Source organism: Pistacia vera, unplaced genomic scaffold (assembly GCF_008641045.1).
Source record: "Pistacia vera cultivar Batoury unplaced genomic scaffold, PisVer_v2 Contig160, whole genome shotgun sequence".
Classification (NCBI taxonomy): domain Eukaryota; kingdom Viridiplantae; phylum Streptophyta; class Magnoliopsida; order Sapindales; family Anacardiaceae; genus Pistacia; species Pistacia vera.
The window spans coordinates 27,782-55,325 of NW_022195685.1; the positions used below are offsets into that span (position 1 = coordinate 27,782).

General features: G+C 35.6%; 1 protein-coding gene across 2 annotated transcripts in view; it reads right to left on the reverse strand.

Annotated features, from left to right (window-relative positions):
- Positions 1-12,034: 12,034 nt before the first annotated feature.
- LOC116125161 (GDSL esterase/lipase 1-like) overlaps positions 12,035-27,544 on the reverse strand; it is a 28,325-nt gene continuing 12,815 nt past the window's right edge. Inside the window, exons 1-5 of one of the 2 annotated variants that reach the window (XM_031410887.1) lie at positions 14,043-14,412; positions 13,833-13,948; positions 12,893-13,117; positions 12,469-12,724; positions 12,035-12,380 (exon numbers count right to left, since the gene is read on the reverse strand). In XM_031410887.1, the coding sequence (XP_031266747.1) occupies positions 12,157-12,380; positions 12,469-12,724; positions 12,893-13,117; positions 13,833-13,948; positions 14,043-14,295 (1,074 nt within the window). In that variant the 5' untranslated portion in view covers positions 14,296-14,412 and the 3' untranslated portion in view covers positions 12,035-12,156. Of the gene's footprint in view, positions 12,381-12,468; positions 12,725-12,892; positions 13,118-13,832; positions 13,949-14,042; positions 14,413-27,544 lie in introns of those variants that run through there. The other variant, XM_031410886.1, reaches the window with a different exon arrangement.

Sequence of the window (27,544 nt, forward strand, 5' to 3'; positions counted from 1 at the left end):
TTTGAACCCACAAGTGGAAACACCAATTAAACTGTACTATGACAAAAAGGCAGCTAACGACATCACAGCCAATCCAGTCTTCCATGAAAGAACAAAGCATATAGAGATTGATTTCCACTTTGTCAGAGACAAGATACAGGAAGACATAATCAAAATGGAACACATTTGAACCATAGATCAGCTAGTAGACATATTCACCAAGCCATTATGTCAGAGGCAACATTCATATTTATTGGGCAAGCTCGGAGTTTATGACATTTATAAACAACGAGCTTGAGGGGGAGTGTTGACATGTGAATGACTATACATGCCATATTTAGAAGATTTGGGATATTTGATATTGTCTAAGTATGGTAGCCTAGCTAGAATTGTATTGTTGCCTTGTATGTATTGATTTGCATTTATTCCTTTTATTTGCTTTCCTTACATGTTACATTTACAATTGTATAAATTGTAACACTTTATACATGAAATAATATATACAGAAATTACTCAACTCTCTTTTCTTGCTTTGTATTCTCTCGGCATACTTAGCAACTAAGGTTGCTTCTCTTGCCTCTCTTATTCTTCTTGGCAGTACTCTTCGGTAACTTTGCTACCTCTTCCTGCCACTCTAGTACCAGATTCTTACAAACCCATTCATTGAACTTGTTGGAGAGAGAGTTGGAGGTTTAGCTCACATTAGAGTGTGATTACCCATTTTAAGTGCACTGGAACAATTACAAAGTAGATTAAACATTTCCAAGTTAAACACATCAAACACAAGTGCGAAAAATAAAGAACACAACCATATACATGGTTAGGATAAATCCACTTTTAGCCTACATCCATGGGACCTTGTCCAGATCGACGCAATCCACTAAGTTAAAAACACATTACAAGATATAGTTCAAAGGTGATATAAGTTACAGTAAAAAGAACTCCTTGTTCAACTTTACACTTAGCACCACACTCTGAATCCTTAACGTGTAGTAACTCCTTGGACCTTCTTCATGTCGGGAACACACACGAGAACAACTTGTAAACCATCAAGCTTCAAGCGTTGAAGCAAGCACCAACATCAAGAAAGGAACCATGTTCCAAGAGCCATCAATAACGTGTTTGATATGGTGAAGTTTTGGCACAAAATATGGAAATGAACCTTAACCCTTAAGAGAGAAAAATATTGTAAGAGAACTAGAGTATAATGAAAAAAAATGTCAAAAGTTTAGATTCATACACGCAAGAAGGGTGTTATATAATGAATGATTTCTTGCTCAACAATATAGTGCCAAGTCAGCCAACAAGAGACTGACTAATGTTTGTCCAAATAAGGAAAGTTTTCCTTCTTTTGGTTTGGACCACAAAACAAATCGGGAAAAGAACTTTATTCCCTAGGACCATTTAAGGATGCTATGACACATGTAAAAAGATCCTAAAAAGTGAGAGACAAAGATAAACAATATATTTTTCACCTTTTCAGACATGCAACTAGTGCAGGGTTGCAAATATTTGAAGTGAGAGTGAGAACACAAACTATTGTGCACACACACTCTAAAAAAAAAAACAAGCCAAGACTTAGGTCTGGCAATCAGTGTGCATACAGAACATATATGCACACATACAATTTATAAGTTTGACAAATATAAGTTTTCCACATTCCCCCCTTTTGTCAAAATTATGAACAAAGAACACAAATAGATTATATGCAAACCTGATTCAATCAACCAATTAAACCTACAGATTTACAAAAACAAGCATACAAAAAAAAAAAAAAAAAAACACACACACACACAGAAAAAAAAGGTGAGCACAAGGTTAGCAAATAAAACAAATAAGACAAATAAAGTAAAATAACTAAAAAGTTATGTAGAAACAAAATAGAAACAATAGCAAATACAGTAACAAACAACCTCATGGAGAGATAACAGAAAAAAAATCAAAAGTTCAGCAAATAAAAATTTAAATTCCCCCATGCTTTCTACTCCCTCCTTTTGTTCATAAGTCTTGAGGATTTTTGAGAGGGTAGGGAAGAGCGACTAGCTTTCCTCTTGGTTTTATGCTTTGGAGGAGCAATGATGGTGACATGAGAGTCCTCCACTTGAACATTTGGAATAACAACAGAAGAGGTGTCAACAACTTCACCTTGGATTGGAGGGGCATCGTTAGTGTGCACATGAGAATCATCTTTAGTAGCCGCATCTTTAGGTGCTTTTTCTTCTTCATCAAATGCTTCTTGGTCTTCCTTATCACTAGTTTTTTCTTCTTCCTCATGAGCTACCTGTTCATCTTTAATTTCACGAGTAGCCTATTCTTGTTCTAGAGTCACAGCTGCAGCATCTTCAACAGGCATTGCAGGAGTAGGAGGGACAATAGGAGCAACTAGAGTAGCCAAAGGCATCGCATTCTGATCTGTAAGGTCAATTAGAATAGGTTTCTTCTTCTTCAAATCAGCTTCCATTTTGTCCATCCAAGAACTTAGGGAAGTGTGAATTTCCTTCACATACTAAAGGATAGTCTCCATCGAAGTTTCGAAGTCTTGCATGGCAACAAAAATCTTGGATTGCCAAGTGTTAGTCCTTATTTGATCAATTGAGGAAGTTGAGGGCAAATTCCTTGTAGGCTGTCTAAAAGACTTCTTGGTGATAGTCTTTATCTTCAAAACAAGTTCCACTTCATAAAACTTGGGCTTGAAAGTGGAAATGATCTTGTAAATCAAGGAGGGAAAAAACAGAATCTGCAGAGAATGAGTGGATAGCGCTACCACCCTAACACTAGTAAAAATCAACTCAGCCAAATCAATCTTTTTCCTTTGAGCAATTCCATAGAGTAGTTGTGCTCGTTCTGGTTGAAGAGTTGAATTGTGCATGGAAGGTGATTAGTTGGTCAAAGATATCTTAAACAACAATTTGTAAAGTGGTATGAGCACACGGGGTTGTAGAACACCAATCTTAGGCCATTTTGCAATAGAGCCACCAGTGATGATTGTGACAATTTTGTCTAAGTCTAAGCTCTTTAAATCAAAGTTATTCTTGCTCTTCTTCAAACCAAGAGCATCCCTAACCACATTTTCTAGTAAACAGGACCCCAATGTCCTCTAACATAGACTTGATCATTATGCACATTTGAATTTGGTTCAGTGTTGTCCAAACCAAAGTTGGTGAAAAACTCTTGAATAAGAGTTTGGACAGGGGCAGTCAGAGTAGTGACAGTTCTTAACCACTTCCTTTTCTTCATCATGGCATGGAATTCATCAAAATCTTCTAACCTAACATTGGCTTCACTCATAATTGTCTTTTTGATAATGTGACTTTTAAATTTAGTCTTAGCTGTAGGTAAAACAAAAGGAGAGATTTCACCAATTGACGGTTCCTCCATAACAGCTTTTCTTTTCTTCTTCGTCAACTCTATTGGAGTAAAGGCTTTGAAGACGTAGCCTTTGTAGAAGCTTCCTTGTGCGATTTTAGAGTGGCTATCAGAGTGTTGTTTGAGGCATTGTTCGACACCAAAGAGGATTTTTCAGGTGACTTCTCAGGTAAGGCAGAGGCAAACTCCTTCTGTGAATGCATAGAGTCCTGGTTATCACTAGAAACAAGGGAAGAGATAGGTGAGGATGAATGACTGGTTTCTTCCTTGTAAGACTCCTTTAGTGTCGTTGAATCAAACTCCGGTGGGGTTTTCTCTTTCCTTGCCTTTTTCTTGTTGGATTTCTTCAGGTCTTGAAATACTTTCTTGACCGATTCCTCTATGGCCTTTCTCTTTGGGTTCTCAATTGCTTTCTTCCTTGAATCCATGTGAGAAAAACACACACACAAAAAGAAATTTTTTGAGAGAAAATATCATGAAGAACAGAGAAAACAGTCGATGCTGTTAGGGTTTAGGAATGTGAAGAGTTTGCATTTATGGCAAGCGGTTATTCTGATGCCCTAAAGAGAGTCATACCAAAAATAGAACTCTATCCTAAATGAGTGTACATATGCAATCATGTGAGCACATGACATCCCAAAAGAACATCTTAAAATTTCAAAAGACTAGACTTTATTGAACAATTTTTAACAACATAAAATTGAAAATGATGAAATGCTTCATATGAAATTTTTGAGAATCAAGGCAGTCAATTTGTGCAAATCATCCTAATAGATTAAATTTTCAATTTTTGAAAGACAAAATAACTCCTAGGAAGTTGTCAACATAATACAATCAAAACAACACTTCCTCAATCACACACAAGTGAGTTAAATTTCCAAGAGCTTGACTTAGTGTGTGATAGTGTCCTCAAGGGGGTAAAATTGACACATTGGTCAATTTTAAATTTTGCAAGAGAAACTCCCCCTTTTCTCTTGCCTTGCTAGGTTTTGCACTTTCTTTTTCAGCATAGAAAAATAAGAATTTTTTTTTTTTAATTTTGATTCAAGGGCAAATAACTCTCATAAACGTAACCAAAATGTAGCTTTCACACTTACAAGAAGATTGTCCTCTTAATGGGTCTCTACAAATTAGAAAATTACTCAAAATAACATTTACACTTCATGTAAGGTAGCTTTTTCATAATGGTGACAAGAATGGACAATCAACTCATGATGAGATAAGGTCATGTTATAGGGAGAGTCTTAGTGGACACAACATACTAGAGTTAACACACAAACGAGAGAAAATAAATGAAAATTAGAGTGCTAGCACAGATCAAAGAGTTTTGACAAACAAAAATAAAAGTAGCATGTTCATGCTTTATTCATTAACAAAAATGAAAAAAAGTAGTCCAATGGACTTCCTCAAGAAAACAAAAGTATCATAGTCAAGTGCCTTTGTATATAAATCAGCCAATTGGGATTTTGTGTTCACATGAGCAAGCGCAATGATGTTCTTTTCAACTAACTCTCTAATGAAATGATGTCTTATGTCAATGTGCTTAGTCCTAGAATGCTGGATGAGATTCTTAGAGATGTTAGTGACACTCGTGTTATCACAAAAAATAGTCACACAATCTTGATCAACACCATAATCATTCAACATTTGTTTTAACCATAAAATTTGAGTGCAACAACTCCCTACGACAATATATGCAGCCTCGACAATGGATAGGGAGATTACATTTTGCTTCTTGCTGTACCATGTGACAGGATTGTTTCCAAGATAGAAACATCCACACGAAATACTCTTCCTATCATTCAAACTTCCTGCCCAATCCGCATCAATATATCCAACTAAACAATTGTTAGAGTCAAATGAATACCAAAGGCCAAAATCACACTTACCTGAAACATATTTCATGATTCTTTTTACTACATTCAAGTGCAACTCAGATGGGTTAGTTTGAAACCTAGCACAAACACAACACCAAAACAAATATCAGGTTGACTTGCAGTTAAGTAAAGAAGACTTCTAATCATGCTTCGGTACAACTTACTGTCTACCTTTTTACCATGTTCATCTTTACACAACTTAAGAGTAGCACTCATTGGGGTTCTAGCATGCTTTGCATTCTCAAAACAAAACCTTTTCAATGTGTTTGTAGCATACTTTGATTGAGAAACAAACATGCCATTATTCATTTGTTTAATTTAAAGTCCAAGAAACATATTCAATTCCCCTACCATACTCATCTCAAACTCATTTTTCATCAGGCTAATGAATTCTAGTGCATGCGAATGAGATGTAGAACCAAACACAATATCATCAACGTAAATCTGTGCACACATGATTTCATTGTTAGCACGTTTGATAAAGAGGGTTTTGTCAGCATTACCTTGTTCATAGTTATGCTTGAGAAGGAAAGTTGTCAACCTTTCATACCAGGTCCGTGGGGCTTGTTTTAAACCATAAAGTGCTTTCTTTAATTTGAAAACATGATCAGGTTTGTAGGACTCTTGAAAGCCAATTGGTTGTTGAACATACACTTCTTCGGTGAGCATTCTATTCAAGAAGACATTTTTGACATCCATTTGAAACAATTTGATCTTGAGGCAGCAGGCAACAGAAAGCAGCGAGCAAATTGATTTAAGTCGAGCAACATAAATGAAAGTTTCATTAAAGTCGATTCCCTCAACTTGAGTATATCATTGAGCTACAAGCCTAGCTTTGTTCTCGACAACATTACCAAACTCATTAGTTTTATTTTTGAAAACCCATTTGGTACCTATAATGTTTATTCCCTTTGGTCTTGGTACAAGCGTCCACGCATCATTCCTTTCTAATTGTTCTAGTTCTTCTTGCATAGTCTCAATCCAATTTTCGTCTTCCAAAGCTTGTTTGACATTTTTTGACTCTACAAGTGACAAATAACAAAGATGGTTAATTTTATTTTGTCTTCTCCTTGTAACCATTACCTCATTTGGATCTCCAATCACGGTTGAAGGTGGATAGGCTTTTTGAACCCATGTTGGTGGATCTTTTCTTCTTTGGTTTCTCCTTTGAATGCTTTCATCAGAAAGATCAATAACTAGCTTTATCCCTTCATTTTGCAATGATGATTAGCAGATGATTCTTTGCATGGAGTAGATCCTGTTGCTATAGCACCGGAAGTAGGTGACAGCACATTCAATGAAGGTTTAGGTTCAGGAGATTTAGAAGTGTTCACACCATCTTGTGTGGGAACCCGAGGAATAGATATGTCTTGAATTTCATATTCTTGAGAATATTCTGAAAAATCTTCTGCAACACTAAATACAACATTGATGGATTCTAAGACTTTTTCATAACACATATTGCATATCTTGAATGCACGACTATTGTGTGAATATCCAATAAAAATTCCTTCATTACTCCTAGAATCAAACTTACCTAAATTCTCTCTATTATTCACAATGTAGCATTTGTATCCAAACACATGAAAATAAGAGAAATAAGGTTTCTTACCTTTCCACAGCTCATAAGGAGTTTGAATAGTACCATTTCTGAGGTAAACTTTGTTGGAAATATGACATGTCGTGTTAATGGCTTTGGTCCAAAGTCTTGTAGGAAGTTTTTTGGCACTAAGCATCACCCTAGCCATTTCTTGAAGCACTATATTTTTCCTTTCCACAACACCATTTTGTTGAGGTGTTTTTGGTGCTGAAAATTCATGGAATTTTCCTTGCAATTCACAAAAGTTAGCAAAACCAACATTCTCAAATTCCTTTCCATGGTCACTCCTTATTTTCACTATCTTTGTAGCTTTAAAACTCTTCTCAACAAGCAACCTTTTGGCCAATTTCTGAAAAGCATTGAATGAATCAGATTTCTCACGCAAAAAATCAACCCAAGCATACCTTGAAAAATCATCAACACAAACAAACACATACCTCTTACCTCTCAAACTCTCAATTTGCATAAGACCCATTAGATCCATATAAAGCAATTCCAACACACATGAGATATTGAGATTTGATAAAGCTTTGTGAGATATTCTGGTTTGCTTACCATGTTGACATGGACCACACACATTACCTTTTGGAAGTTCAAGTTTTGGTGGCCCTTTAACTACCTTTTTTTTTTTTTTTTTACAGTCTCACCAAGTCCTTGAAGTTCATGTGATCGAGTTTCTCATGCCACAAGTTTGTTGAATCTATTTTAGAACTGAAACAGGACACACGGTTAGAAAGCAAGTAAAAATTATCATTTGATCTTTTTCCCTCAAGTAGAGAAACACCTTTACCATTCAAGATTTGACATTTGTCCTTTGAGAATCGAACCACAAAATCTTTGTCACGAATTTGACTAATACTAATCAAATTAGCTTTCAAACCATCAACAAATAAGATATCTTTCAAAATAGGAAAAACAGGAAGCACAATTGACCCTTTGCCAATAATTTTACCTTTCTTTCTATCTCCATAAGTGACATATCCACTATCAACCAATTCAAGTTTAGTCAAAAGAGATTTATTATCTATCATATGCCTTGAACAACCGCTGTCTAGATACCAATGATCATTTTGAAATGCAAGCAAAGAAGTATATGACACAAGACAGTTCACATCAGCCTTAGGTTTCCAAACTCTTTTGGAAGAAAAACCATTGTTAGCATTATGATTTACATTAGCAACAAAACTATGGTTTTTAAAAACTTTCTTCAAATAAGCAATGAACCTGAAGCATTTGGGTCTGATATGACCTTTCCTATTACAAAAATGGTAAATAGGAATGAATTTTGATACCTTCATAGCCTGTCTCACAACAATTCCTTCAGTAGGAGTCTCGGTGGCCTTTACGAACTTACTTGCACCAGCTTTCGATGTGCTAGCACAAGGATTGAAACACAAACCATATTGATCTCTGAAAGATTTTCCTTGACCAAACACTTCATCAAGCTTAAGAGAACATGTATTTAACTTATCAATGATAGCCTTAGCCTCATTTATTTTAGCAGTAAGAACAACAATCTTTTTGGACAAGGCTTTTTTTCTTTTGCTTCAACAAAGTAGCATTCTCAATACCAAGAGATTGCAACTTTTTCATAGCCTTTAGCCATTGGTCATACATCTTATCATATGCCTCTTGTTGCTTAGCATAGGTATCAACAATGTAATTTGAAACCTCACTCTTACGATCTTCTTGGTTCACGGTGAAAGCAAGAACATTTTCATGCTCACTCTCACTCAAAGTGGCAGCCATGACTTTACCTTTCTTCTTTTTCAGTGTGTTAGCGCACTCAAATTATATGTGCCCAAAGCCCTCGCATTCAAAACACTTGATACCTTTATTTTTCTTTTCTTTATCTTTTGAAAACTTCCTTGTAAAGGTACCAAGGGTTTGATGGTCATAAGACTTTTTCACAAAAGGTTTTCAGCCATAACCACTATCATGAGGCTTTTTCATGTTTTTCTTTAAATTTTTTGTAAAATTCTTTGTAAGTAAAGCACAATTTTCATCATCCAATGAACTTAAATCACACTCATCAAAAGGATCAGAATTAACCTTATGTTTGAAAGCTAAACCTTTGCTCAGTTTCTGTTTTTCCCAACGTTGTAGATTCAGTGCATAGGTTTAAAAAGAGCCAATGAGTTCATCAATATCCATAGCATCCACATTTTGACATTCTTCAATGGTGGTGACCTTTGACATAAACCTTCAAGGTAAAGAGCAAGACACTTTCCTAACAAGTTCAACATTAGAATATGTTCTTCCCAAAGCAAAACACTCATTAGAAATATCACAAACTCTACCATAAAAGTCAGTTATAGTCTCATCATCATCCATGTTTAGATTTTCAAAAGCAGTAACAAGTCTTCTAAGTTTATTTCTTTTAATGGTACTAATTCCCTCATTCTTGACTTGAAGCCTATCCCAAGCATCTTTAGCAAGATCACAATTAGCTATGACTTTCATTTGGTTCACATTCACAGCATTAAAAAGAGCATGAAAAGCTTTAGAGTTATCATTTGCCAAAGTTATCTCATCAGCAGTCTAACTAGCTATAGGTTTTGGTGTAGACACTTCATTTTCAACAATAACGGGGCTGCACAACCATTCACAACTGTGGACCAAACTCTTTTATCTATAGACTTAAGGAAAGCACGCATCCTAGGTCTCCATGTATAATAGTTAGGTCCTTTTAACAGAGGTGGTCTATGAGCAGATCCTCTTTTAGTGAAAAAAACCCATGATGAAAAATAATCAGACAGATGCTAACACAACAAACAAAAGTGCACACAGACACACAACAGATCTAAAATAAAAACATATCATAGATTAGATTTCGTCTAACTACCAGACCACTCAGATGCACATAAAAATAATCAAAATGGGTAAGGATCAACTGAAGCAACTTATCAGGACATGCTCTGATACCACTTGTTGGGGAGAGAGTTAGATTTTACTCACATAAGAGTGTTGTTACCCATTTTAAGTGCAGCGGAACAATTATTAAGTAGATTAAACATTTCCAAGTTAAACACATCAAACACAAGTGCGAAAAATAAAGAACACAACTATATACATGGTTCGGCTAAATTCACTTTTAGCCTACATCATGTGACCTTGTCCAGATCGAAGCAATCCACTAAGGTAAAAACATATTACAAGATATAGTTCAAAGCTGATCTAATTAGTTACAATAAAAGGATTTCCCTGTTCAACTTTACACTTAGCATCACTCTGTGAATCCTTAACGTGTAGCAACTCCTTGGACCTTCTTCACACCAGGAACCCACTCAAGAATAGCTTGTAAACCACCAAGCTTTAAGTGCTGAAGCACGCACTAGCATCAGCAAAGGAACCACGTTCCAAGAGCCATTAATAACATGTTTGGTATGGTGAAGTTTTGGCACAAAATATGGAAATGAACCTTGAACCTTAAGAGAGAAAAATACTGTAATAGAACCAGAGTACAATGAAACAAAATGTCAAAAATGTCAGATTCATACACACAACAAGGGGCATTATATAATGAAGGATTTCTTGCTCAACAATATAGTGTCAAGTTAGCCAACAAGGGACTGACTAATGTTTGTCCATATAAGGAAAGTTTTCCTTCTTTTAGTTTGGACCACAAAACAAATCGAGAAAAGAACTTTATTTCGTAGGACCACTTAAGGATGCTATGACACATGTAAAAGGTCCTAAAAAGTGAGAGACAAAGATAAATAATATCTTTTTCACTTTTTTAAACATGCAACTCGTGCCGGGTTGCAAATATCTAAAGTGAGAGTGAGAGCACAAACTGTTGTGCACACACACTCTAAATGAAACAAGTCTGACAATCAGCGTGCACGCAGAACATATGTGCACACATACAATTTATAAGTTTGATAAATATGAGTTTGCCACAAAACTTAATAAAAACCCATAACTGATCATGATCTTTCATCAATTAAGAAAGCTAAAAAAAAAAAAAAAAATAAATAAATAAACATTATCTTACTTTGTAACGTTCAAAGGAATAGCCTTTATTGAGTAATCCAATTAAAGGAAGAAGAAAGTATGATAGAAAATGAGAGGAAATGAAAGAAGAGAGAAAATGTGAAAAAATGTTAATACAAATTTTTGTGAAGTTAATATGAATTTAAATAAGGTCAAAAATGTAAATTTCTTATAATATAAAGACTTTTTTATTTTTTTAAAAAGTTTAGTGGGTTGAATTGAACCCACTTGTTTGGGAAAAGCACGTTGAAAAGTAGGATGAAGAATGAAGGGCTGTTGGGGGTAAAGAATTTTACTTAATGATAATGTGTTCATTTAATTGAATGCCTGTCAATGTGATACATGTTGATATTGACTATTGGCGCCTTCGATGAAGTTTAATAGATAAGAGTATCTTAGTGCATGCATGTCTATAACACGTGGGTACGTAAAAAAAAAAAAAAAATTTATTCATTTAGAACTCGTTTGGTATTGTTACAACTTTTAAAATAATATATGTTAAAATCATTTTTTATTTAAAAAATGTTTTTAAAAATGGGTTAGACTATTATAACACAAATTTTTGAAACAAATTTGAACACAAATTCTTAACCTTTGATTCAATGTAATACTATAGATTTAGATGAGAAGTTAAGAGTTTACTTATGTTTCATGCTAATTATATAAGCAATTTTTAAGTCATTGAGTTATTATGAATCAATGTAATATATTTATATAAAATTTTTGTGTTACAATAGCTTGACCCTTTAAAAATACTGAGTTTTAAACGCCTCTCATAAAAATTGAAATCCATGAAGAGAAAAGTATGAGTACCAAGATAATTATACAAATATGGTAGATACCTCTCTTATAGACTAAAAAAAAGATATTTAAGTATAATTAACCCTATAAGTTAAAGAGCTTGCTATCTAATCACAAAGGAGATGTGATTTATAATTATTTTCTAAATAGGGTATTTTGATAAAAAATTATGGAATAAAAAATCTTTAACGGCCTATTAAAATCAAATCCCGAATGGCCCTTAATTTCAATGTGAGAAAATTATGTGCCTTTTACTGCTTATTGTTTGATTTATTGCTTCAAATATATAAAACAAGTGATGTTCCACAGACTTTGGAAGCCTGTTTAACTGCGATTATTAAAAATTAATTAATTGATTAACTAATAGTAAGAAGTCAAATCAATTTAATTAATTAACATCTATTGCTCAAAAAAGTACATGATAATTTATTCGGCATACGTACGTTGATTTTATATATTAATTTTTATAAGTCTACATCATCTATAGCTCCAAAGAGTGCATTATTTAAAAGAAAGCAAATTCACTACATAATCTAATCAAGGAAGCCCAAATAGTTGCTTCACATTATAAGGTCCAGTAACATTTGGTACTCCACTCCATATTAGCTCTGCAATCTGGCGATTTGCCTTCTGAGATGTATGGCCGCCATCAAAGAACAGATAGTCACTTGGATTACTGCATAACTTGTATGAACCTACTCCACAATTCAGTCCATTATATAGTCCACTGCCACAACATGCATTTTTCCCTTCCGTGAACCCTTCAAAACATAATCAAGAACAGAAAATTAAAGTTCAAACTAGACATAAACATATGTAAAAGTTTTAACCGCATATAACTTAATTTACCATATTTTGTAGGGTTATTAATTCGGTAAAGGAGGTTATAGAAGTAGTCCATGTTCGAATATTTGAACCCGGATAATTCTTTGGCCATCTTACTAAGCTGATTAGATAGAGCTTTGTTGTGTAGACTTGCATCCTTTAAGAAATTGGTAACACAAGAGCCATTTGTACTAGGGTGCACTGCTTTTATAACCGGCAAGCAACCTAACGGTCCAACATTCTGGATCGCAAATTTCCTTCCTCCCATATTATATATTTCCTGCAAATCAATACAACAAGTTTCACTACAACATTAATTAAATATACTGTGGGAAATAAAGCCTTCCCTGGCGCAAAGAACTCGTTGGAATAGAACTAAATCGTGATGTATTACGACGCAAGTCATACCTAAAGTTTTACAGATGATATCAAGAATAGAAATTGTTACCTTTAAGCCATTTGTTAAATTGGCCACCACCATGCGCATGTATGCTACTCTTTGAGATTGAGTGGCATTAGGGTAGCTGGACTCATACCGAAAGTAATCGTTGCCTCCGAAGCTGAATAAATACACAGAACTACTTAAAATTTTTGTGGCTTCTTTAGCACCTACTTTCTGTGACATTAAATTTGCCACGTTCTTGAAATAGGCCAACTGTTGTTTAAGATTCAGCTGAAACCAATGGAAAATAAGATGTATTATTTAAAAAAAAAAAAAAAACACAATATACCATGGCAACTAGGGCTACAATCGAGTTGAGCCAAGCTGAATATTTAGAAACTTGAGCTCGATTCGATTGGAATAGTCGAAGCTCGACTCGATTTTAGTTATTAATTATTTTTAGATATATATATATAAATATTAATATAAAATTATAATTAAAATATTATATAATATGTCGAGCTCGAGTAAACTCTCGAGCTACTCGAGTAAAGTATTATAATGCTTGAACTCCGCTCGACACGACACACAAGATACTTGAGCTCATTTGCAAGCGGTTCGGCTCGTTTGCTGGCCAATGACAGCCCTAACTATGAAACTTGTAAATTTACAACTGTACCGCTCTTAGCGCTCTAGGACATATCAGTATGAGTTTTTAATTTAAATGATGCAGAAATGGACCTACAGGAATTTAATTGAAGGTGACATTATTGATGATATGACATCTCTTAAGTTTGTTGCCGACAGTTTATGGAAATTGAAGCCATTAGGAGAATTCAAAATCGTCACCCACTTTCGTTTAGATTTGATACACAAAAGAGAAACCACGAGGAGGCAAACAAAAACCTGAGCCCACTTCAATTGATTAATCGTCAGAACCTTATCTTGAAAGGTAGCTCAAAAATTCAAAAGAAAACAACAGTTTCCTACTTAATAAGAAGCATACCACTCCATTATTGACGTCTAGAACACCACCTGCGGCAGAGGCAAAGTTAGCTCCGCTGGTTAAATCTGCTCCTGGTTGAAGGTATGGAGGATCCACTGAAAGGTTTGCAAATTGGGCTGAAAATTCAATGAGTGAAACAACATTCATCAACATCTTTAACTTTATAAATTAAGTTTAACTAGTAAAGAAATAAACTGACAAAGATCTTACCGATGTAATCAGGAACTATAAGGCCATCTGAAAATCTGCCAGTGGATTTGTTGTTCATGTCTATTCCATAAGGATAAGATGTTGATACGGGTTTCGCTGAATTTTTGATGTACTGGTTGTTGCCTGGATCGAAGAGTGAGTCTCCAAACACAAACAGTAGTTTCTTCGACTGAGCTGCATAGCACCCAATTGAACTGATAGCGATTGCATACAAGACTATGGCACAAAGAATCTTGATGCTTGTCCTTGCCATGGAGTTTCGAACGTAATATATTTCACTTTCGCAATTGTTGCCTTCTCTTTGTTCTTTTTCACTGCCTATTTATGATGGAATACACGCCCTGTCAAGTTTAGTGGTTTACATGTGTGGAAAGAAGTGTGAGACATCTTATATAATATTTATCGTCGTTTTATGAATTTATATTGAATTTCACGTGGTGTTTTGTTTTCTGATCTGAACATCGGTCCACACGCATTATGCAAAATGCTCTTTCAATTTTCCACATGGGTACTTTACTTCTATTATATTTTCTATGAGTAAACAACTTTTTCCCATCCAAGGTTTGCATCAATAATCTCACTCAAAAAATTTCAAAATACTACATTCTCACCCAAAGTTTATATTTTATCAATACTCAAACAATAAGTCTATCCTTACAAAGAAGTCTACAAAGAAGCTTACAAAGTGAAGGAAAAAACAAAAGAAAAACGGAAAAAGAGAAAGAGAGAGAGAGAGAAATGATGAAGATGAAGGGTGGAGATTAACTTTGTATGCCTCCTTTGTAGGCTTCTTTGTAAGACTAGCACTCCTCTCTCGATTGATGTTCGGCGAGTTATCAGGAGCCAAGATAAGAAAAATTTTATAGAGTGGAGGCCAGTAGATTGAATAGTAGTGACCGATTGAATATTTGTCACCAAAATCATTTGAAAATCAACAAAGAACATGATATCCTAGCTTCGCGGTGACAGCAATAGACAAGAAATTAGGTGTCGGAATAAGATGAGTTTTGTAGAGAAGAGATCGAAGGTTCAAAGGGTGGCGATGGAGAGAGTTTTTAGTGTTGGAATCTGTTTTGGGTATTAACGAAATATAAACTTTAGGTGAGAATATAGTATTTTAAAACTTTTTGGGTGAAAAAGTTCATTAAGGCAAACCTTGTGTCAGAAAATGTCCTTTAGCCCATTTTCTACCGCAATTACCGTGAGAGAATTATGTGATGTTTATCACTCATAGTTTGATTTACTTTTATAAATCAATCAATCAATTAACACCTAAACATTTTATCTTCAAAGCACGAGATGACATTTCATCTACCAATGAAGTCACATTCACGGTCTAATTATATATAGAAAAAATTAGGTAAAATACTGAATGAAATTGCCACCTAGGTTCGCCCGTAATTACATTTTTCCCCGTAATTGCATTTTTCCACCCATAAACCTTGAAAAAAACATTTTCTCACCCATCGTCAACCTCCATCAATAGATACCATTTATTACGTGACTTTATAATTTTTAACGAGATTGAATTACAATTTCCAACCCACACTTTATTAAATATATTTTTCACCCCTAGTTTAGTTTATATTAATTTTAGGGTTAATAAATTTAAAAAAGAATTTAAAAATAAAATCAGTTATTAAAATAAAAAATTGAAAAAAAACTAAAAAAAAGTTGGCCTGCACTTGGCCAGAATCGCTAGCTGCGATTTCGACCAACCTTTTTTTTTTTTGTTTTCCAATTTTCTTAATTTTTTATTTTCTGATTTTTCTTACAATTTTTCCTTTTTTTTTTTTTTTGAAATTATATTTTTATATATACAATTTTAATGAAATATAGTTTAGTAATTATAGAAATTGAAGATATGGGTTTAAATGACTAATTTCCAAGTTGGTGAAGGTAATAGTTATATGTTTGTAATTTAGGGGTGTACTAACCTTCTGATATATATTGTGCAAAACGACAAAAAAGTCCTTTTGCTGTTAAAATAACGTTTGAATTTAATGATGGGTGAGAAAAGTAATGAAGGCAAACTTTGGGTGGGAAAATGTATTCACTCAAAATGTTAAAGTCTGCATACATCTATTGTGAAAGATAAAACTAACGAAAAGAGATTATACTTTATTCACTATCGATCACTATCAAGATGGATACCTAATAATAAAATAATCGAATCCAGATGGCTACATACTATATAATATTGATGGTACCACTAGGACATAGGGCACAACACCAACAACTATCGGGCTTTAAAGGACGCCATCGAAGATCTAATCCGAAAGGGCCACCTAAAAGAATTTGTTAAGGAAGTGTCAACTTGCGAAAGTACAAGCGAGCAGAATAACCAGATTCAGCAAGCCTCAACCAACGCCAACAATGATGTTCTGGTAGGCATGATCTACAGGGGTCTAGACATTGCAGGGAGCTCAAGGCGCTCTTGCAAGCAATATGCGTGGGAGGCCAACACATACTCGGTCTCCTGAGAAATGAGTTGTGAACATAAGCCGCCAAAGTGGCTTAGATAAGAGAGCGAGGTGATAGGATTCACTGCGGATGAGTGTGAAGAATCTCCTTGTCACAATCATGATACGATCCTGATCGCAGCAAAGATCAGCAATGCCCGAGTACGTAGGTAATGGTCGATAATGGCAGTGCAACAAATATCATTTTCTTGGGAGCCTTCTGAGAAATGAGGTTCATAGAGCGAGATCTAAGGGCATGTCCATCGTTGCTTTATGGATTCACTAGGGATAGCCTAATCCATAAGGGAATAATTGACCTGCCTGTGACCTTGGGGGAAGAACCTAAGATCAGGACGGTGATGGCAGAATTATTAGTGGTAGACTGCCCAACCACTTACAATGGAGAAGGGGTTAGCAAATTGTTCTAAGATTATTATTGTAAGCTCTCATAGCAAATACAAAACAGTGGACGCAGGCTCAAGAGTGTAACTCACTAAACCACTTTAAAAATTCTTTATGCTATTTTCATTGACGTTTTCAATCACTACTTTGCTGGTTACCCGTAATCACGCACACATCAGTTTTGATTCCATCAAGATCAATCGGATTACTCTAGTTGGTGCAAATCTTGTATCAACATACACCATACCAGTCTACTAATTTGACAATGTGGGACAAATTCAACTTCTAACACTTGCAATATATTTATATTATGGAATCAAATTCAATTTGTGAATAGATGTCTCATGCCTTACAATGAAAAAGTATCAGAGAATTAGAAATGAGATAGAAAACGAATGGACTATAAATTTGAGTGGAGAATACAATTTGTACAAAGAATAGTTAATCTATGGTGTTGATTCATTGAATCAAGTTCTATACCATGATGTATTTCATGTGATGTTTTGAGTAAAGCTCTAACAAGAGACTGAAACAGGAGAAGAAAAAGAAAGAGAGAGAGAGAGAGAAAAGAGAGCTGAATTCTTTACTGATTTAATTGCTTTTTCAAGTTATACAAAAATGCGTTACTGTACACTTTTATAGTGTTTAAATAAGTGAAACAGTACTCTAACTAATCTTTATACTCTAACTGAATGCTTAACAGAAATGTAACTACTAACAGTATTCTTAACAGAAATGTAAATATTAACAGTATTGGCCAATGACACTTTTACCCCTTTACTAACATCTTCCCTTGAACTAAACATGGGAGAACCATTTTTACTTCTTCACTAACATCTTCCCTTGAACTGAACCTGGGAATCTTGAACCATTTGAGTCCATACACTTTTTCTCCTTTACTGACATCTTCCCTTGAACTGAACCTGGGAATCATGGATCAGTTCTGCTCAAAATCCTACTGAACCGAACTGTCAGAAAACTCAGACATTAGTTGAATCAATCTTATGTTTTCCTCTTTTTTCCATTCTTTGTGCTTTTAGCAAAAATAAGGAACCAAACAGTCACTTCAAACATGGACTGATCCAGGTAACCAAAACAGCCTACTTTAAATAGTTACCAGTTCAAATAATCACCAAATCAGTCAGCCACTGCAAAACAATCAACCAACTGAAACACCTAAACTGATTCAGGTAACCAAAACAGCCTACTTCAACCAAGCAAGCTGATACAGCAACTGAAATTCTTCATGCATTACTACATTGAGAACTGCACGTAGTACTATACTGAGAACTACACTGATAAGCAAACATACAACTTCAGTTCAGATCACAAATCTACCATACAACTGAGATTCTTCATGCAGTACTACACTGAGAACTACACTGATAAGCAAACATACATCTTCAAACATACAATTTCAGTTCAGATCACAAATCTACTTGTATGCAGTACTATACTAATGAGCAGTCATTCACCTTAAACAACTTCAAACACCTTCGGTCAGATCACAAACTATCAGAAATCTCAGAATCTTCTCATTATGTTTAGAGCAGTGCAGTCAGATCATAGGAGTAGACATACGCACAACTCCAATTAGACTTCAACCCCATGTAGTGCTACAATTGAGACATTATTTTCTCTGTATTTTCAAGTACTAAAAACTTAGTCAGCTATATCAACAACAACTGTATTATCAGCAGCAGCAGCATTATCATTGGCAGATTTAGCAGTTGTATTACTGGAATAACCAATAACTGTCACTTTGTCCCGAAGAGCCTCAAACTTGGTGGTTGATAATGCTTTGGTGAATATGTCAGCTTTTTGATAATCAGTGGGTACATATTGGACTTTGATATGGTTGGCTGCAACTTGTTCTTGAACATAATGAGCATCCAATTCTATGTGTTTGGTTCTTGCATGAAAAACTGGATTAGAGGCTAAGGATCCAGCACTCTAATTGTCACACCAAATTATAGGTGTAGTGTGAAGAGTCAGTCCCATTTCAGAGAAAAGACTTCTAAACCAGGCTATTTTTGTGGCTCCTTGTGCAAGGGCACGATATTCAGCTTCTGTGGAGGATAGAGCTATAACTCTTTGTTTCCTTGAACTCCACTGAAGCAGATTTGAACCAAGAAATAAACAGTAGCCACTTGTAGACCTTCTGTCTTGGATAAAACTTGCCCAGTCAGCATCGGTAAAGCAGTCTAAGTGAAATCTGCCAATTTTTTGAAATGTAATACCAAAGTCCATAGTCCCTTTGATGTATCTAAGGAGTCTCTTGCAGGCCTGCCAGTGAAGTTGAGTAGGAGCCTTAAGAAACTGACTTAGCTTATTTACTGAATAAGCAATGTCATGTCGAGATAATGTCAAGTATTGCAGGGTCTCGGTTGTACTTCTATACAAGCCTGGTTTGTCAAAACATTCACTATCTTCAAGAGTAAGTTTGTTGCCTATTGCCATAGGAGTGGAACAATGATTGTAGTCCATCATTCCTGTTTTGACTAAAAGATCGCGAGCATATTTTGCTTGACTCATATGAATGCTGGAGGCTGTTCTATGGACTTCAAAACCCAGAAAATAATTAAGAGATCCTAGAGTTTTCAATGCAAACTCAACTTTCAATTTATGAACCATAGTTTCAACCAACTCAGGATCACTTCCTGTTATTAATATGTCATCCACATAAACCACAACATACAATGTCTGATCATTTAGTCTATAAACAAGCAGGCTTGAATCAACTATGGAAGCTACAAAACCCCATTGAAGAAATGTAGTTTTCAGTTTTTCAAACTAGGCTATAGGGGCCTGTTTTAACCCATATAAAGCTTTAACTAACTTGCATACATGCAGAGGTTTTTGAGCATCAACAAACCCTGTAGGTTGGGTCATGTAGACTGTCTCACTTAACTCACCATTTAAAAAGGCATTATTAATATCCAACTGCTGAATATCCCAATCATAGGTGATAGCAAGGCTCAACACAACTCGAATTGTAGCTGATTTAATAACCGGGCTGAAGGTTTCAAGATAATCTACTCTAGAGGTTTGTTGGAAACCTTTAGCAACTAACCTTGCTTTATATCTTTGGATAGAACCATTTGAATTCTGTTTGACCTGAAAAACCCACTTACAGCCTACTATATTCATGGTAGGTTCAGTAGGGACAAGTTCCCAAGTATTATTAGATTGCAAAGCATCAAACTCACTTTGCATGGTAGCTTTCCAGGAAGGATGACTGAGAGCTTCATAGACACTAGTAGGTTCAGATGAATCAGGAGTAGAAGAGGAGACTGTGGAGGAGGCTAACATGGAACTGTGAAGTTTGGCCTTAGACCTAGTGAGCATAGGGTGAATGTTGCAAGGTTGGGAGTTAAAAGGAAGTTCTACTATGAGATTTATACCCTTCAATGTGTTAGCTAAGTGAGATGGATGAAAGGGCTGTGAATATAAAGACTGAGAGTCAAAAGGCAGATCAACTGTCAAATGAACATTTTTAGGAGAGGTGTCTAAGAAAGGTGAGCTGTGTGGAGGCTGATCAGATTGTGAGGTAGACTTAGTAAGGCTTGGATTAGAAACAGAAGACTGAGTATTTATAGGTGAACTATGATTTTGATCAAAATAAGGTAAGGAGTGAGTAGACTGTGTAGCAATAGGAGAGGACAGAGGAGGTACAACCTTGGTATTGCCTGACAGAGGGCAGGAGGTGGACACAGTTGAATATTGCTGATCACATGTAGGCAAGGCAGTGGGAATAAGAAAAGAATTAGAAAAAATAGAAGAAGGACCTGGTGGTATTGCCAAAGAAGGACTATTTGATGATGAAGAAGAGACATTGTGATTAAAAAGAAATGTAGACTCATCAAATTTAGCACTAGAATGGACATAAATCTTTCCATTTGAGTCCATACACTTGTATCCCTTGTGATGCATACTAAAACCAATAAAGGTGCATTGAGTCGTATGAAATGCAAATTTATGAGAGTTATAGGGTCGAATGAATGGGTAGACTGCACAACCAAACACTTTGATGACTAAATAATCTGGAGTCTATCTAAACAGTATTTGAAAAGGGTAGGAATTGGACAGGATAGGGGTGGCTCATCTGTTTGTGAGATAAGTTGCTGTTTGAAAAGCATGCCACCAGTACTTTAGAGGCATGCTGGCTTGAGCTAATAAGGTTAACCCTTGCTCAACTATTTGCCTATGTTTTCGCTCAACTCTTCCATTTTGTTGATGTGTATATGGACAAGGATGCCTTACAACGATACCATGAGTGGCAAAATAAGATGTTAGACTTCTAAACTCACCCCCCTAATCTGTTTGGACACTTTTCAGAGGCTTATTAAACTGTCTCTCTACAAGTTTATAAAATTGCTGAAAAATCAGATTTGTTTCAGATTTAGTTTTTAGGGGAAAAATCCAGGTGAACCTGCTGTAATCATCTAGAAATTGGATATAATATTTAAAACCTTCAGGAGATGAGATGGGTGCTGGTCCCCAAAGGTCTGAATGGACTAATTCTAAAGGTTGAGAAGCTCTAGAAATTGATCTAGGAAATGTAGACTGATGTAGTTTTCCAAACTGACAGGCTGTGCAAAATTCTAAAGAACCTTGAACTGAACTATTAATGTTTAAAGAATTCATGACTTTATTAAGGACAGTAGCATTAGGGTGCCCTAATCGTTTATGCCACAACATGCAACTAGTTTTTTCTACTGGAAAAGATTGAGATTGAAAAATGTTGTCTTTATTAGTATTAGCAGCATCATTACAAGCAGATACAAGATTGGTCTGACTAGATATATCTGAACCAGTATTAACAGAGACTGAACTAGTCTTAACAAAAGCTGAATCAGTAGAGTGTTTGCCATCATAAAAAGAACTAACAACATTTAGCAACTGAACTAGCATTAACAAGAGCTGTATCAGTAGGTTGTTTGACATCATACAAAGAACTAGCAACACTGTTTTGACACGACTATGAGTCTACAGATGAGGAAGATTGCTCCAGATGCAATGGGCTTGAAGTCTTGGCTAGTGTGTTGAAGGCTGAAGTGGAAGAAATAGGTTGACTAGAAGACAGATTTAAGTTTGAAGAGGATGTACTGGTTGAAGTTTGTAGTTGGTATAGGCCAGCTTTAAGCTTTCCTTAAAGAAGAATAACTTTGGAGTGCTTGTCCTTTACCACACAGTGATCAGCAAAAAATTCAACAATGACATTATTATCTTTTGTGAATTTTGAAATACTTAATAAGTTTTTGGTAATAGAAGGCACACATAACACATTTTTCAAATGAAGAGATCTAGATGGACATGAAAATGAAGTAAAAACAGTGTGATAGATAGGAAGAAGCTTACCATTTCCAACCTGAAGCTGCTCATTGCCAGTGTAATTTGAGTTCAATGTGAGTTGAGAAACATCAGAGGTTACATGGTTTGTTGCTCCAGAATCCATGTACCATGAGACATCCTGAACTATGGCTGGAGTGGCAGTGTAATGTGTAGTTGGATTAGGACCAGGAGTGGCATGTGTTTGAGGCAGAAGTGCTTGATTGTGAGGATTGTTCATAGGTGATTGAGGCTGCACTGGAACTGACTGAGAACTATTTGGGAATCCAATAGAATTAGCACTGGAACTATTTGTGAAGTCAAGTTGGGAATGCATAGGCCGATGTGAACTGGAGGAGTGATAAGGGCCATTTGGAGTGTAGAATGGGGGCTGAAAGCTTTCTGGTGATCTGACATAGTGCTGAGAAAACTGATTTCTGCCTGAGACATTATTAGCTCCAGTGAAATTGGCATCAAACCGGTGATAGCAGTTTAATGTTAAGTGACCATTTTTTCTACAAACCTAACATACCAGCCTGTTTCTTCCAAATCCCCTACCTCTATCACGACCACCCCCATATTGTGGAGAGTAGGATGGGTTGAAAGTTAATGGGTTGACAGGGTGATTAGAGTTATGAATGGATTGTATAGGGATGTATGGATGAGGTGTGAACCCATGATGAAAGGCTAGACTAAGAATTTGAGACTGTCCAAAACCAGGTCCAAAACCAGATCATTGCTCAGAGTTGGTTTGTCCAAAACTAAACTTAGAGGGTAGGTCATTCTGATATTTCTTATCAGTTTCATTTGTAGAGAAATTTGCAAGATGCACTGACCCCCCACTAAACTCAGTGTCGATGATAGAATTCAGGGCTAGATTTGCTTTTTCTAACCTAAGTTCATATTTCTGCAGGCTGATTTGTGCTTCCTGGATTGTTAAAGGATCTAAACGGGACTCTAATCTGGTGGTTATATTCACTATAGCAGGATCATATTCAGAGGTTAATCCTTCAAGTATATAATTCAAAAGTTCCTCATCAGTCACAATAATTCCACTACCAGACAACATCTCAGCAAATCCTTTCATTTTGATGAAATATTCATGCATATTTAGATTGTCTTTCTTAGTATTTTGCAGCAAATTCTTGATGTGCAAGGTTTTGGTTCTAGACTCAGTAAGAAATTGTTTTTCTAGGGTTGTCCACATATCAGCAGAAAACTGACATTTCGAGACTACATTGAACATGGATTCAGAAATTGAGCTAAGAAGCCAGCTTACAAGTAGTTTGTCGGTCTCCTTCCACTGATTGTACTTTGGATTGATTCTTTTCTCTACAGCCCCTTCCGAGTTTTCAGCTTGAATCTTGACAAATGGAGTTGGGCATGATACTAATCCAGTAAGGTGTTCTTCTAAGTCGTGAGATTCAACTGCGAATAGAATCTGGGATTTCCAAAATCTGTAGTTATCCCTAGTCAGTTTAGGGGAAATTACCGGAAGAGCTGAATAGGCCATGATGACGAATTCATGCAATCGACTGAACCAGTGGGTACTTTGTGAGCTGAATTAGCTGAATTGGAGGAGAAGTGTTTCAGATCAACCATTTTTGACGCTAATCAATGGCTCTGATACCAAGTGATGTTTTGAGTAAAGCTCTAACAGGAGACTGAAACAGGAGAAGAAAACAAGAGAGAGAGAGAGAGAAAAGAGAGCTGAATTCTTTACTGATTTAATTGCTTTTTCAAGTTATACAAAAATGTGTTACTGTACACTTTTATAGTGTTTACATAAGTGAAACAGTACTCTAACTAATCTTTATACTCTAACTGAATGCTTAACAGAAATGTAACTACTAACAGTATTCTTAATAGAAATGTAACTACTAACAGTATTGGCCAATGACACTTTTACCCCTTTACTAACATCTTCCCTTAAACTAAACTTGGGAGAACCATTTTTACTTCTTCACTAACAACTGTGAATCCAAACAAAATATGCTTCAAGAGGGAGTGATAATTTTGACATCTCTTTACTTTGATGTTGGAACTCTGTTTCCTTTTTTAAGAATTTCAAATTAAAAAGACTTGATTCATGCATTGAATGTCTTCACAAGGGTTGTCCTACATATGTCTATGAATTTATTGGTTGAATTCAACTGTTGTCATAACCTAACTTTCTTTAACATTATCCTCTATCTTTGATAAATTAAAATTGAAATAGACTAATCATCAATCTCTCTCATTAACATTTGACTTTCACCACCCTTGGGTGGCTAGGTGGGGCGATAAAGACTCTGAGATGTATTACTCAAGAGGTCTTGAGTTTGATTCACTTCGGTAATAGGGGTGGCCACTGGAAGGTTTACCTGGTCGTTAACTTCTAGGCCCCGGGGGATTAGTCGAGGTATGCACAAATTGGTCCACACACCCCCGGTCACCAAAAAAAAAAAAAAAAAAAAAAATCAACTTTCATGACAAAATATCATCAATCTTGAATATGGTCCGAAGTAGACAATATGTATATAAGTACTATTTTTTATCCAATCATATCCAATCTAATCCTATCTAAACTAGTTAGTACCACATTTTTTCCTGCTGATGGTGACCTGATAAATTAAGAAAATCGGTTTGAGTATAACATGTATTGTTCAACCCAAGAGCTTGAACTATGAAATAAGGATCACACATTAATATGAAGTTTAACATATACAAACAGGAGATCCTCCAAAACCTCTTATCTAACTGTCCAAGTTTGAATACTTGATACTTTATTCCCCATATCGCACAAGGCTATCAATAGGCAAAAATCAAGAACAGGCTCTCATGCAAGGACGTGGCCAGGATTTTTAGATAGTGGGGTCAAAATATCAACTATAAACCGAAGCCTTAAATCTTATAACTTAGACTTTTCAAACAATTTATATTAATCCAATAAAATTCAACTTATAAACCCATAAAAACTCATCAAATCTAACTCTAAATATCAAGCAATTAACATATGTATCAAAATTAAACCAAATCCCCAAATCTCTACAATTTAATGTTTCATCAATTCTTTAACCCATTCAAAATTAATTCTATAACTAACCAAAATTTGTCAAACCCGACTTAAAACAACAACTAATTAATCGATACCTCATACATAAACAAGATTAAATCATAACCCACATCAAAATATAGGAATTTAATCTTCCAATTTCAAACTCTGTTTACATGTGAATGACTGTACACGCCATATTTAGAAGATTTGGGATATTTGATATTGTCCAAGTATGGTAGCCTAGCTAAAATTATATTGTTGCCTTGCACTGCCCACGGGAATGGGGAATAAATTCGTCCTTGTCGATTATGGGGAATTCCTGCCCCATACAGGACAGGTCCCTGCAAAATTGGGCCACATTGCCATCTTTATATATACATCGTAACAGTCTATTGAATTAGCAACGTGGGACAAATACAACTCCTAAAATAGAACATGCAATATTTTTATCATAAAATGAGAATTATATTCAATTTTTTGTTTAAATCCTTCAAGCGCAAATCCTTCAAAATGCATCCTTTCAAACAAAAAGAACAGCCTCTTCAAATGTCCACTATGATTAAACCCTGCAATAATACCATTCCAAGACGACACATTGGGTTCCACTCGTAAACGACCCATCTCATTAAAGAGCTTTTTTCGCCACATGCATGCACCCTTGTCGCGCATAAGCCGCAAGCAGCGCACTAAAAGTTTTCACATCCAGTTGGGCTAAACTGTCAAACACTTTGTGAGCGTACCCTAAATTTTCGAATAAAAATCCACTAAACTATATTTGGCAGTTCGCATTAAAAAAACTTGTAAATAAAATAAAATAAAAGCAAAAAAAGAACTTACGGTGAAAGAGAGTTGGAAGCTGCGAAGAAGACAATGGAGAGGAGAGGTTGTCAAGCAGTTTTTGTATGAGCGAGTAAAAGGGAAAAAATTGACTCAAAAGAGATGAAAGAAATTTTGACAGCTGGTCAAATCTCTGGAAGCAACACTGACTAAATATATGACTGACATAAAGAGATAACACATTAATAATGTCAGCTAGTCAATTGTTTAAATTACTTAAAGTATATGCAACTGTGAACAAATTTTGATCACACTCTGTACTTCACTAATTTGTTGCAGCCCAGGTTGCCAATTTGCCTATACTCCCACCATACATGCAACCGGGGACTCATCAATTCACTGATGGGACTAACTTTGCTTCTGCTGGAGCCAGTGTTCTCGATGCAACTCATCCTGGAATAGTATAAGCCTTTTGTTTTTCCATGGTGGAAAGTTAGGCTTAATAGTGGGAATTAGTAGTTTGATTGTTGTTCTTTTGTTTTGCAGATACATCTGAAATTGCAGCTTAGCTACTTTAAGGGTGATAAAGAGGCCAAGAAGGTGTTGGGGAATGCTGTTTATCTGTTTAGCATTGGAGGGAATGATTACTTCAGCTTTTCCTCTATGAACCGCAAAGCTTCTCAGTCCTCCAAGGGTCAATATGTTAAATCAGTTAATGGCAACTTAACATCTGTGCTCACAGTCAGTAACATTTGTCACAGTTTTAAACTTAATTTTGTTCTAATCAGAGGATAACCAAGAGTTCATGTTCTAATTTTATTTTGTTAATTCCACTGCAGGAGATATATCATGTGGGAGGAAGGAAAATCGCATTCCAAAATGCAGGGAAATTGGGTTGCCTACCAATGATGAAATCACTTGATCCAACATTTGGAAGTGCTTGTTCAGAAGCACCCTCATCACTTGCAAGACTACACAACAGATATCTGGCTGTATTCTTAAGCTATCAACCCAGTTGCCAGGATTCAAATATTCCATCTTTGATTGCTACAATGCAATTGGTGACAGATTTGCTTACCCTTCAAAATATGGTAAGTTATTATGACCTCTACTTTCATCAGCCATGTAATTAATTTTTACTTCCTCTTATATTCCTTAATCGTGATCTGTGTTGTAATTTGTTGGCTATGCTTTATTTTGTGAAGGATTCAAAGAGGGGAAGGCCGCCTGCTGTGGCAGTGGGACTTGCAGAGGAATGAATTGTGGGAAAACAATAAATGGGACACAGTCTTTTGAGGTGTGCAGTGATCCTAAAGAATATGTGTGGTTTGATGGTGGACATACTACAGAAAATACTAATACCCGGCTATCTCAGCTGTGCTGGAATGGAGCACCACTGGTCACGAGGCCTTCAAATATGAAACAGCTATTCAGTCTCTGATCACTGTATTATCTTATACATGTATTCAGATTAGAGCAGCTGCTTATTTTAT